The sequence below is a fragment of the Pyrgilauda ruficollis genome, unplaced genomic scaffold, assembly GCF_017590135.1.
Source record: "Pyrgilauda ruficollis isolate IOZ18807 unplaced genomic scaffold, ASM1759013v1 scaffold94, whole genome shotgun sequence".
In the NCBI taxonomy this organism is placed as follows: domain Eukaryota; kingdom Metazoa; phylum Chordata; class Aves; order Passeriformes; family Passeridae; genus Pyrgilauda; species Pyrgilauda ruficollis.
This window is the reverse complement of record NW_024531488.1, coordinates 1,714,467-1,728,229: the sequence shown is the minus strand read 5'-3', so window position 1 is coordinate 1,728,229 and position 13,763 is coordinate 1,714,467. Positions and strand designations below refer to the sequence as shown.

At 45.6% G+C, this 13,763-nt stretch overlaps 1 protein-coding gene across 2 annotated transcripts in view; it reads left to right on the top strand.

Annotated features, from left to right (window-relative positions):
• Positions 1 to 6,113, top strand: part of NR2F1 (nuclear receptor subfamily 2 group F member 1) — an 8,966-nt gene extending 2,853 nt beyond the window's left edge. For both annotated transcript variants that reach the window (XM_041489462.1, XM_041489461.1), the window contains 2 exons: positions 407 to 934; positions 5,765 to 6,113. In XM_041489462.1, the coding sequence (XP_041345396.1) occupies positions 407 to 934; positions 5,765 to 6,045 (809 nt within the window). In that variant the 3' untranslated portion in view covers positions 6,046 to 6,113. The remainder of the gene's footprint in view (positions 1 to 406; positions 935 to 5,764) is intronic.
• Positions 6,114 to 13,763: the final 7,650 nt, after the last annotated feature.

Genomic DNA, 13,763 nt, shown 5'->3' with positions numbered 1-13,763 from the left:
GGGGGGTGGGGGGGGTTTTTTTTTTTTTGCTTTGGTTTTTTTTTTTTTTTTTTTTTTCCTTTCTTTTTAATCTGTTTATTTTGTGAAGCCTGTCTGCATTGTGGTCGGGGGTGGAGGGAGTGGAACGCGCTTGGCTGCCGCTGGGCTGAGGCTGCCTGAGCAGGGGTCGGGGCCGGGGCCGGGGCCGCTGCAGGGGCCGGGCGGGGGGCTCAGTGCAGGTCGGCAGCAGCTGCCCGACTCCGCATGCCTCTGTCTGTCCGTGTCTGTGCGTGTGCCGGGGGCGAGGCGGTGGCGGGGAGGGGAAGAAGCCCGGCATTGTCTCCGGCTGGTTGGCAGCGCCGCCGGGGCGATGCCTGCGAGCCTCCTGGATGCACATTTCCTCTCCTTCTCTCCTTCTTTTTGTCAGCGGTTCAGCGAGGAAGAATGCCGCCCACCCAACCCAACCCCGGCCAGTACGCGCTGACCAACGGCGACCCTCTGAACGGGCACTGCTATCTCTCGGGATACATCTCCCTCCTGCTGCGGGCCGAGCCCTACCCCACCTCCCGCTACGGCAGCCAGTGCATGCAGCCCAACAACATCATGGGCATCGAGAACATCTGCGAGCTGGCCGCCCGTCTGCTCTTCAGCGCCGTCGAGTGGGCCCGCAATATTCCCTTCTTCCCTGACCTGCAGATCACCGACCAGGTGGCCTTACTGCGGCTCACCTGGAGCGAGCTCTTCGTCCTCAATGCTGCCCAGTGCTCCATGCCCCTCCATGTGGCCCCGCTCCTGGCCGCCGCCGGCCTCCACGCCTCCCCCATGTCGGCAGACCGCGTTGTCGCCTTCATGGACCACATCCGCATCTTCCAGGAACAGGTGGAGAAGCTGAAGGCGCTGCACGTCGATTCGGCTGAATACAGCTGCCTGAAAGCCATCGTCCTCTTCACCTCAGGTGAGGGGACGGGTTGGGGATGTGAGATGTCTGGGAAAAAAAAAAAGGAAAAAAACCCCAAACCACATGCAGGAAAATAAGGGGAAAAAAAATTTAAATAGAATTATTTTTAAAGGAAAGGGACTGGAGGTCGAGGAAGCACAGCACCTGATGGGGATACACTCCGGTCCGGGGATCATCCTCATTGCCAGTGATACTGGCTCTTTAACACACAGCCCCTCCAAAAAAATAATACTGAAAACCAAAATCAAATTAAGTGTAGGCGGTGGAAACATGCATGTTAACAATTTTTCCCTGTGATAGATGGTTTGAATTAACTAGCAGGAAAGTTGCATTAGCATTGCCTTTGAAGTGCTCTGGTCATAGCCTATAAGAATATAATACGTATACTATTATTGTAACCTGCAAGGGAGAATTTATAAACATCAAAGGGAAACTATATGAAGGAAATACAGGAAATGGAAACAAGGCAAGATAAGAGTCTGGGCAGTGTAGTTTTATAATTATTCTAATTATCATCACGATGTGACTAATTGCCACCTCTCCTACTTGTTTTTCTTTTTTTTTTTCTTTTTCATTTTTATATCCCCTCTCCCCATCCCCTAGCTCCTCTCTTGTATGAGCCTCTCCCCTCTATTCCCGATTAGCAACAACTAAACAGTTCTGATAAATGTGCCTTAAAACCAGGCCAAGGCAAAATTAAAAGCATTCCTGAACAAAGATGACAAATCGTTCAAAGGCCTTGTTTAACACTGAGCAGTTTATAATCCATCAATATTTGCTGCCTTTCAAGCACGAAAGATAGTATTTACATTGTATTAAAATGTCTCCTAAATTTGCACTATATTGTAATGTAGCAAATGTAGTATTAATATCGATTTGAACATCAGATAATTTATTTAGACAGGAGTATCTAATTTGTATGCAGGGTGGTCAGAGACATGTACTATGACTGCCCCCTTTTACTTCCAGTGCAAATGCAGTCTCGCAGCATTGGAGAGAATATTTCATTGCAAAGGATAATGTGCAAATCTTAAAACAAATGGAAGATTTACTGAATAGCCAACTCGACATTTTAATGTATTTTATCATAATAAGTCTTCTTGATGGAAACATGTTTTTCAAGAGTGACAAAGAGACCTGCCTGCATTTATCAGGGTGATTTAACTCCACAGCCTGCCTGCAGACTCCCAGACTTTCCTTTCCCATTCATTTCAGGGAGCTCATCAATACACACAGATAGTCAAGGAGAACCATTTTTTTTTTCCCAGACCCAACTTGGAGAGATTCTTCCCAAGCAGAGCTGGGAAAATGTCTGGCCTGTGCCTCAGCCCTTCCACACGTCAAAGGCCCTGTGAAGGAAGTTGCCCCTGATAGGGACATGGCTGAGGCAATATTTTATTTTTTCTTCTTTTTCTTCTCTCCCGTTCCACCCAATCTTCCCCCTTTACTTCTGAAACAATTGACCTTGTCTGGAAAAAGGGTAAGTGGCTTTAGAGGAGCCCTTCATTTACATATAATAAAACCAAATGTAATAACATTTGTGAGGGGAGAAGCCCCTTCCCACAGTGGAGTGGAGACTGAATGAAGGAAACAATAATATTATTTCAGAGCAGGATCACACAGGGCGTCTCAGGAAATGGAAATACTGCTGTCAGGAGTAATCTACTACTCCTTACCCCATCTGCACATTTCCACTTTTCACTAAACTTGTTTTCATTGCATATTCAGAGGGGAAATAATGAGAAGCCTTTCTCAAAGTCATGCAACTTTTAAACAAAGTTTAAGTGACAGAAAAGACATTTTTAGGCATATAGTCCAAAGTCCTTCACTAAGGACTAAGTATCTAAAACTGGCATGGATTTTTCCTGTTGTGGTTTCTACATTTGGGCTCCACAGAGTATGTATTTATTCTGTAAAATTCTGGACACCATCCAAAAGCTGTGTAGTAACCCAAAACCAGCTCCTTTCTTTCCTCCTTTACCCTTCTCTTTGCATACCCTCCTCCTTGCCCTCATCTCTTTCTCCCCGCTGCCAAACTTTAGTATTATTAATTCCAGCATCTACCTTTTCATTGTCGTAAATAAATGTTTCCGGGAACAGACAGAGACAGATAACATAAATCAAATAAATCTATTTGCAGCACAGTAAGAACTTTTGATTTCTAGTTAGATGCCAGCTGATTATGTCTATATTTTCTGAACACTAAACTCTTCTGAACATGTAACATGAAATACATTGCCGCCACTACAAAGGGGAGGCTGGAGTGTGTTGAACAGTAATGGTTATTTATTTACATAATTTCTTTTCCACAGACTGCAAGAAGAAATATAGAGCTTTCCCTTATTGACACACTGCCATATAAAAAAGCAAGGCACACACAGGATTTTCACATTAGCCCACTTTCTGAGATGGAATAATAATTTACCTTCAGTAAACATGGGTTGCATTATTTCTCCCATGGATTGCACCTCTCTGGGCTGCATAATCTAATCGAGTTGTGGATCCCTTAATTATTATTATTTTTAATCTCATTCTGAAGGGAGAATTGAGCCTAGCCCCCCCACTTTAGGCTGTGAAATAAAACCCAAGTGAAGGCATATGCTAGGCCATTTAAAATAATTTAAGCCACACAGATACTATTGGCATGAGAAAATTCCGAGTTTTTGGAGGTCTAAGGCAAAACCTGTGGCAATTTTTCAAGCACCCACACACATCAGGCTGATGCCCTTTTAGAGAGCAAATTCCCCATCCACATTGTCCAGTGACCTGCACTTATAGGTGCACTTATTGTAAATGTCTGATAAATATTTTACTAACCTTAAGGGTATGACATATGGGGCATAAGGAAAAAAGATCTGCCAGGGTGTCAGTAAGACCCTTTCATATTGCATTGTTTGGAAGTTGAATAGGATCTAATGCATAATGGGCAGATAATGCATGTAAAATAGCAAGATATATGTAAATATGGAATCTGATTTGTGGCAATCAACATATGAACAGGTCTGTGGTTTTAGATATGTATTGCAAACAAGGACAGGCCCCAGCTTTTGATAGATATATATGTTGCAACCTGGTGCTTTAGATGTTGCAAAATATCATTGCATTAAAGGTAGAGTATGGATTAGCAGAGCAGCCTGGCTCAGATAATTGTGTGTCTGAGGGATGCCAAGTCCACAGCTCAGGTCAAAGGTTCTCCTTCTCAGAAGTTCCTAAATTGTGGCTTGTTTTATTTGTATTTTGCTTGAGGCTACAGTATTGTAGATGAAGGTGTTCAAAAATCTTTGTAAAGTCAGTTCTTGGTAAGGGAAGACTTAAGCTTCAAAAATGCCTGTGCCACAGATTTTATTTTATTTTATTTTAAGCTTTGAATAATTTGTTGATTTGTTGTGTCTTTCCAGGGTCACAACTGTACATTCACATTTTTATAATGTCTTTTTGGGGGCTATTAACTAATTCATTATATCTATATATTATATAGATCTATATAATTAGTAAAATCTGGCTTTGATCTGTTAGCCTGCACTGCTAGCTGACCGCCTTGCTCTGATCTTGATGGCTGGAGGTTTTTTTGGTTTGTTTGTTGCTTTTTTTTTTTTTTTCTGTTAGCTTTTTTGGTTATTGTTTTAGTTTGGTGTTTTTAATATCTATTCTGAATCTTTGAAACAATGTGGATGGTTTCAACCATCTGGGCATACCCACCACTGTTCCATGACTGTAGTTTCCTGAGCAAGTCCTTCCACAAGCAGCTGGTGCACAATTGTCCTCTGGTTTGGGTTATGTGTGGGATAGGATATGTTCTTGTGTCTCCATGTGTGTGCAAATGCGCAGATGCATCCATACCTCTCTGCTAGTATCTGTATAAATAGAATAACATGTATAGATACAATACATGGGTGTAAAGGGCTTCTGCTCTCAGATTAGTGCACATTTGCCCAGGTCATGTAGTTCTGCAAGGTGCAAAGTGTGTGTTTCTGACAGTTTGGATGTCAGAAGGACCTATAAGGAAGGAGTCTCTCTGGTTTCATTTAGGCAAGGCTTAGCTGCTGCAGCTCTCCCCAGCTTTGTGTCTGAGAGCTACAGATGCCTGCTGAGCACAAGCTGGGACTAACCTAGCCCTTTGCTACCGGATTTATCATACAGCCCACAAAGATGTCACAAATTTGCGATCACTGGCAGTGAGGCAGGAGCAGAGGAGACTCCCCTGCCCCACGGCATCCCCCAGCCGGCTCCCTGCCAGTCGCTGCAGGACCCAGTCGCTGCCTCTCTGTGATGTGCAGCCATGTAAACAAACTCCTTGTTTCTCACTCTGCTTGTGTGCAACTCTTCTGATTATTATTATTGTTGTTATTTATTATTATCATTATTATTATTATTATTTTCCCCAATACCTTATTTTTCTTCCTCTCGGCGTTATTTAAGGGGGCTGGTCCAGTTTTCCAGCATCCCGGTGATGGGCTCCCTGGAGCAGAAACCACGCTCGACAGCGCGGAGTGTCGGTGGGGGGGATGTGAAAAGGAACTGTGGGGGTTTGTGTGTTTGTGTGTGTGATTGGGACGAGCGGGGTGCTGCCACCCCATCACATCCTGGGTGAAAATACCCATGGTGGCGACGAGGCACAGTGAGGTTGTGTTATTTATTTGGCAGTGGTGCACGGGATGGGATAGGATGGGGTGGCATCGGGAGGGATGGGATGGAATGGAATGGGATGGGATAGGATGGGAACCTCCTCCTCCTCCTCCACCTCCTCCTCCTCCACCTCCTTCCTCCACTCTCCTCCCGCCTGCCGCCGTTCTGCGGCTGCTTCCGCGGGTGCGGTGCGGTGGGCAGACGCCTGTGGCCTATCGGATGCTGCGCACATCGAGAGCCTCCAGGAGAAATCACAGTGCGCGCTAGAGGAGTACGTGCGGAGCCAGTATCCCAACCAGCCGAGCCGCTTCGGGAAGCTGCTGCTGCGGCTGCCCTCCCTGCGCACCGTCTCCTCCTCCGTCATCGAGCAGCTCTTCTTCGTCCGCTTGGTAGGTAAAACCCCCATCGAAACCCTCATCAGGGATATGCTACTGTCGGGGAGCAGCTTCAACTGGCCTTACATGTCCATCCAGTGCTCCTAGAGCCCATCCCGCACCCCCGGCAGAGAGGCGGCGAAGCGGCGGAGAGGGGAACGCTCGCACCGAGGGGCAGTCGGGGTGCGGGGGGGCCCGGGAGGTGGACACTGAACAAAAGAAAGGGCGAGTGGGAGCAGAGATGTGGCCGTGGAGGGGAAAAGGACGGACCTGTCGTCCATGGAGGTTGTGTGGGAAGGGTTGGGATGGGATGGGATGGGATGAGACGGGATGAGATGGGATGGGATGCTGGGTGTGCCTTTGAGCTGCCCACCATCCCCGCGGAATTTCCCTGTGTTGTTTGTTTTGTTTTTTGTTTTGTTTTTGTTTCTGTTTTCTTTCGGAGAGGAGGAAATAAATAAATAAATAATATTAATAAAAGAGACAAAAAAAAATGAGTATTGAGGGGATATTAATCAAACCTGAAGGGGATACTGGATCTTCCAGGATTTATTGTGGACTGTTGTTGATATATGCTGTACAGTAAACCAACAAAACAAAAAAGCATTGAAACTGAACTGAACCTTGTGTAGAATAAAAACAAAAACGCCCAAAACCAAGCAAACAACAACAAAATTTCCATGCGCAAACACTTACCATGAACATTGTTGCTCCTTTTGTAATATATTAGTCTTTATTTTCAATTTTGGTAAAAGTTAAAACATCATATGCGCATAAAGAAAAAAAAAAGGAGAATTGGGGGAAATAACATTTTCCAAATAATTATAAAAGAATTGTCCTGTGTCTATGTATCTATATCTGTTTTGTATTTTTTTCTGGTTCCAAACCAGGTTTCCTGTGATTCTATACTAATAATTTTTGATATAACCCTTTGCTTCTTATAATGAGTGCGATATATGTTGTCAAAGCTGTTCTTCAAGAATTAAAATTGAAGTGAGAATTTAAAAAAAATAAAAGAATTTAGCAAAAAACCCCCAACTTATCACCCCACAACCCATGAGTCTTGTTGCTTGAAACATGCCAACAACTCACAAAAAAAAAAAAAAAAAAAAAAAAAAAGGAAAAAAAAAGAAAAAGGAAAAAAAACATAAACCATAACAACAAAAATCTCCCCACATTTTTTTACTCCTTTACTGGTGCTAAAAAGGAGAACTTAAAAAGTACTTGGGAGGGGTAACCAAATCGTGCAAACTACAGGATGCTCCAAAATTGATTTGACTGTATAAGCTTAGGACTGAGCTGTCAAGGCCTAGAAAAAGGGAGCAGGAGTTGCAGTGTGATGCCTTAGGTGACCTCACCTTACTGCACCACAAACTCTCCACCAAGGCTGATGGGCCTATCAGGTTGGCCTGCCCCTTTTGAAACACATTTCCCATCACCTGGATTTTCTGCTGAGTTCACACCTTGCTTTTTAACCTCAGACACCGTGGGCATGGACAGAAGTAACCACATGCCATTATCTCTACCTGTGCAGCAGGAGGCATACTCTAATCAGGGGTCCTGTTTGTTCCAGGCATGATGGCTTTCTGCTTGTGGGGGCTTGGCATGGGGTTGACTTTTTTTGGTTTTATCTTCTTTCCCACTCCAAGGACTCGCAGACCCCAATATGTGCTCCAGTGTGCATGCCTTGTGCTTACTGTCAGCCAGAACAGATCTCTTGATTTTTTTCCAAAATCTAGTTGCTGTGTGTGGAGGGTATTCCCACTCCATTAATACAGAAATCCAGCTGGATGCTTGCTCATTGGGTGGTGAGCTAGTGCATTTAATGTATGTTTATGTGCCATGGCCATGCAAAGAACACAGGCTGTGACATCCCACACCATGGCCCACCCACTGCCAGGGCCTGAGCTCTGTGCCAAAAAACCCTTTTCATTTCAGCTTGTATTTTTTTCCCCAGAAAATTAAAAATTGTTTTTGTAATGGAGCTCCTTTGAAGGTAAAGGCTTCTAGCTGGTGGTGCAGATCTCTGTAACAGCTTTCAGTGCATTAATGTTTTATAGGATCTGAGACAGAGCTGTAAGAACACATACTACCAAGGGAGCTCTTTCTTAATGTATTAATAAAGCTGGATCTTTAAAAATAACATTGTCCCACTCACACAGACACCTCCTATGCCCTCCAAACAAGTCTAGATGAGGCAGACTTCACAGTTTGTGAAGACATGGGCAGTGTTTTCCCTTCAATTTGCTATCTTCCATACTCTCCTCTTTCTCCTTCCCTCTCTCTCCCTTCCCTCTCTCTCTCTCTCTCAATCTCTCCCATTCTTTTTAATTTTTTTCATTCTTTATTTCTTTTTTGCCGGTTTTTTTCTTTAACAAAATTCTTCAACTCACTTGGGGTTTTTAATATTCTAGGCGCAGCAGATCTGAGGTGAGAGCAGCTCTATGCAGGAGACAGTTGTAGCTGGATAATCAAGATTACGGGCAGATCCTCTATGGGGGTATCACCCCATTCAGGATGGAGAAACGGCCTGTATTCATAGGTGCTGGGAGTGGGAGGACTTGGATAATTCCAGACCTGCACACAAGAACAGGGATTTGGGAGTTAGACAGACAGACAGACATCCTCCCTTTTGTTACTCACTTGGACACTGCATGAGTGAGAGCTTTGTTCCTGCCCCTTCCCCGGGGCCTTCCCTGGAGAATGGGAGTCCAGCAGCCCCTCCGAGCTCTCAACAGGGAGTGAGAGGGAATGCTCAGACATGGGAGGTGATGAAAGAAGCATTTTCAGCACTGCTTTATGGTGGGATGGGTGATTTGGGACCCAGATGAATTAGCAGTTAAACAAAAACAAAAGAAAACAACAACAACAACAAGCCCAAAAACCCAAACCTGAACCCAAAAAAACCAAACCCACGGAAACAAACAAACACCCCAAAACCAAAAATAACAACAAAAACCAAACCAATAAAACAAAAAACCAGCCCCTCCCCCACCTAAAAATAAACAAAACAAACGGGGATATCGGAATAGAAAAACAGGTCTCAGTTTCTTCCAATGAGATGTAAATAAATTCATTACAGTGTTATCCCACTGATGAAAACAGATAAACTTTTTCGTAGATATTTTTCAATTAATTTTCATATTTATGAATAATAATAACCCACGGATTGCCAAGAAACTTGCAGGTGTAGAGGAGGTGTACGAGATGCACTTATTTCCATGTATGTGCCTAGAAAGAAGTGTTTCAATCCCTTATTAAACTTTGCTTATAAGACGGTATTGTGTTTTGAAGTGTTAACTACCCAGTCTGCGTTGTGTCAGTGGATGTTTTCCTTTGCCACGCTGCAGCTTCTCGGGCATTCATATGGCAGCTAAAAGTACTGTATCATCGCGTAATCGCATGCTATTTGCTGAGAAAAAAAGAAAAAAAAAAAGTGAATGTGGAGACAGGCTGGGGTCCCTCAGCAAGTTTCTGCCGACTTATTCGTATTCTACAATATGCTGCTTTAAAACCAGCCCCATCTACATTTCTTCTGCCGTGTTGTTGCCGGGGGCCCGGGCGCTGTCCCCGGAGGCTCCTCGGTTCCCCAAGCTCCTCAGGAGGCGGGGTCGGCAGGGAGTTCCCTCGCATCCCTGCATCCTGCCTCGCAGGGCTCCGCGGCCCCTCCATGCTCACCAACAGCTGCGGCAGCACTTCAAAGGCTGGGGTGGGGTTGGAGGGGAGGAAGCTGGGGGTCGGTGGAATTTGGGAGAGGGGCGACTCTCCCACCGTAGCCCCGCGCAGGAGACCTGCTCGGGGCACGGCAGTTACAAAGCTCTCCTTCCCACTCCTCTTAGCACCTCGCTAAGTAGCTTGCCTCCTCCCACCGCCCAATTAGGCCTTTTCTATACATTTAATCGAATAAATATTTGGAAATGCTGCTAAGTGGTAGGTTGAACCCGAGCTGAAGAGGAGGGGGGCTTGCCGGCGGTGGCAGGGGTAGCGCCGAGGCGAGGGTCGTTTGTGCGTGCGCACCTCCTCCGGCTGTCCGTGAACGCCACGGGCTGCGGCTTCCCCTTTCCTGGGATTTCTCGATGCGCCCTTGCCCCCGGGAGGCACCTTTTGGGTGGCTCGGCTTCCATCCACCTCCTTCATCTGCAGGAGGAGGGTGATAAGCCCACTGTAAGGGTGGGTGGTAAAGGATAACCCCCACTTTCCCCGTATCCATCGAAATATAGTAGAACTGGGGAGGGAGCGTGGGTATGGGACTCCATCCTGAGTGATCTGTGTCATCGCCACCAATAAAATCGACGGTTCAAGATGCAAAAGACTCTTTTCCTGCTGAGGTAAATGGAGGGTCTGGCATGAAAATCTGGCTCGGGGTCACTGCAAGTGTCAGCAGAAGTAATACAAGAAAAAGGTGGATTCTGCGTAGGTTCACTCTCAGGAGACTGGTTGGTTACCTACACAAAGACAGAAATGTCTTTTATCTGACAGAAAGGGCTGAATAGGACCTCCGATTTTGCTGGTGTTTTCTTGCGATTTTTTTTCTGGTTTTGGGGGGGTTTTTTGGTCGGTCGGTTGGTTGGGGTTTTTTTTTTTGTTGTTGTTGTTATTGTTGGAGTTTTTTGTTTGTTTGTTTGTTTGCTTTTTGTGGGGAGTGTGTTTGTTGATTTTGTTGATTTTGTGGTTAGGTTTGGTTTCTTCTCATTACCTGAGGGGTGTGGCAGCCAGACGTCCCCTGCTCAACAGACAACAGATGCGACCAGCTGCGAGCAGGCAGGGTTGGCAGGGACGGTGGCCCTGGCTGGCCTGGATGGACTCTCCGACAGATGGACAGAGGGACGGAGGGCTCAACAGGGATGTCAGGGCTTGCTGCAGCCGCCCCTTCCAGCAGTGTCCCGGCGCGCAGCCATTCACAGGGAGTGTCCGCGAACGCGTGTGCACGGCTGTTACAGGCACTGTCGACATGTTTCCTCCGGTTTCCTGGGACATTTTGACTATTCAAAGCGTTAGTTTATAAGTCTTGAAATAGCAGGTAGGGTTTTTTCTCTTCTCTTCTCTTCTCTTCTCTTCTCTTCTCTTCTCTTCTCTTCTCTTCTCTTCTCTTCTCTTCTCTTCTTTTTATTTTTTTTTAGATCCATATATCTGTCTTCCCTGCTCTCTGTTTTACTGGGACAGGCAGAAACTGGGGTCCCCTCACCCTTTTCCAAATTTGTTCCTTTTCTTTTATATCTTTGGGACTAATTTCAAAAACTGCATGATCTCTACGAAACCTGTCTATAGATTTGTTTTAAAAGGTTCGTTTTTTTCACTGGCTTCACAGCCACTGACTTTGATTTTATCTTTTTTTTTTTTTTTTTTTTTAGTTACCCTTCCCTGTTTAATCCCCAGAGGGTCAGAGAGAGGGAGGATGAGTCTTCTGTGGTGATTCCCCCAGTAAAAATAAAAAATAAATGCATTTCAAAAGCCACAGCTCTAAGGTGCTGTGGACAGACTTGATATGTCCGGGTACTTTGCAAACCTGCCGGGTTTCCAGGTGCTGATGACGTAGGAGAATTTCTCCTACAAGGCACTTTTGAAGAGGAATAGAAAAAAAAATAAAAAGAGGGAGAGAGAAACAAAAAGCGAGAAGGAAGGATGCAGGAAATATTTTAAAAGGTAAAACATTAAAAAAAAAAAAAAAAGGAAAAGGACAGAGGTGTGAGGGAGGAAGTGAACGAGAGGGGAGATCCAGGAGCAGAAGTGGAAACCAATAAAACTCCTGTTAAAGTACTTGCTCAGGATCCATGGCGTCACAAGGTCTCTTACTTAGGAAGCCAAAGAGTTTTATTCCTAAATGAGTTAAAGAGCCATTTACCTCTGTCGTGTTCTATTCATCAAGCCACAAGTCGAGAGTCCCTAACATGAAACTATTTGTTTGCTTACACAACCAGCTGGGTGCAATTTCACGACTGAGATATCTATCTGAAAGCGCCTCTCATTTATTATCCTTACTTGTCAGCGAATCCATTTTCCAACTTTTTCCCACCTCCACGCCCATTCTTTCTTCCTTCATTGAAGTCTCTGGGTTTAAATGCTCCCTTTAAGCATTTCAGCACCCACCCCTTCTCCTATCTGAGCACCTTCAGCGCAAAATAGCCGGGGAGCAAGTCTGAAACTGCGAAGATGGGAAAGGCGACCACTTCCCAAGGTGGTCCCATTTTACAGCTCCTGCCCTTTTTTTCCTCCCTCCCGTTTCTCCCAAGGCGTCTCTGACAGTGCTATGGAGTCACCTACCGGTCTTCTCTTTTTTAAGTGACGGCACCCCTGCCGGACATTTTTCCATGGCGGTCCCGGTGCAAGGTGCGACCACCTGAAAAAAAAAATTGCATTTTCTGCCTGTGAGAAAGGAATGGAAACACCCCCTCCCTGACACTGCCGAAGCCATAGAAAGGTGGGGACCCTGGCTACTCTTGCTAGACCATTTTTGATGGTCACTGGGATGCAAGGGCTGGTATGCGGAGGAGGGTGGTGGAGGTATTCCGAAGAAGGCTAGAGAAGGGATGTCAGGATCTCTTCTCTGGCGTGGTCTCTACTAGAAATACAAAGACACTACATATAAAGGGCCCAACCAGTTTATAAAAGTAATTTCGAGGAAAGACAACAATTAGTAAAAGGGATGGTGGGAAATTATATGTCCCTGTCTTTTCCTTAGCCCAAATTTTGTAAAATCAGGATAGTGTGAGTAATGCTTCAGAGCTGGACTGTCTGGCTGACATAAGATTCACTGTTAGTAATTTCAATAATGGCTGTATAATCCATCGTTGGAACCCTCCACCAAACTTAAAGCAACGGATCAAATCCAAAACTACAGGTATAAAATATCTCCAGCTGTTAAAAAGAAGGAATAAGGGAGAAAGAGCAGGTGCAGAGAGGCTCCTTAGGGAAGAAGCAGGCTGCTGGTTGTAAGCTATGCTATTATGTTATTTAGGAAGGTATTTGCTGTATATGACGTTTAAAGTGGTTCATACCACCGCTGGACTAAACAAAGCCCAGACCAAAGCGTGGGGGTCATGGTCGACCCCAGTGAGGAGCAGGATGTGTGTGTGAGCGTGTCACAGACCCTGCAGTAGCCCGAGTGCATGTGCGTGTGTATGCCAGGAGTCAACCTAGGCTGCATCCCGCTCAGCGAGGGCTGATTAGCATTTCCCGGCAGCCGTGTACCAGCGCTGACAACTAACAGAGATATCCAGCTCACCATTAGGCCTTCTCCTTTTGTCTACGAACTCCCTGCAGCAGCCCAGACCCCCGCGCCTCCGCTGCCCGCATCGCAGCGGCGCGCAGCCCTGCGTGCAGCGCTCCGTGCCCCGCTGTCCGGCCACAAGCTGCCACCCCACCTGCGGTCAATACCTCCGTTCACCTCTCCGCCAGTTAATTTTTACACACACACAACACAAATTAGTCCATGTTGACAGGTGTTTGTAACTTAGTAACTTCTTGAAATTTTTTCTTTTATTTCTCCCCCTGCCCTCCTCTAAGCCTTCTTCCGAGCTTGCTTTGTTGTTTTAAAATATGCATGTCTCTCAGGAATGCAAGTCACGAGTCCAAACTTCGTGTCCAACCTCCCACAAGAAATGATCCTTTTATAGGGAGCCCGATATGTCTCAATCTGCACTTCACTCAAAGCCTCTGGATATAGGGCACTGGTCCCTGCTCAAAAATAACTCCGCTGAAACGTCTTTCCACTTAAAAAACATGAATGACTCCCAGGGAAGAAATGTATCTCCCATAATTAAAGGCGGCAGCACTCTGAGGGGAATGAAGCCTGGAGGAAAAGAAGAGGAAGGGGGGGGTGGAGGGTG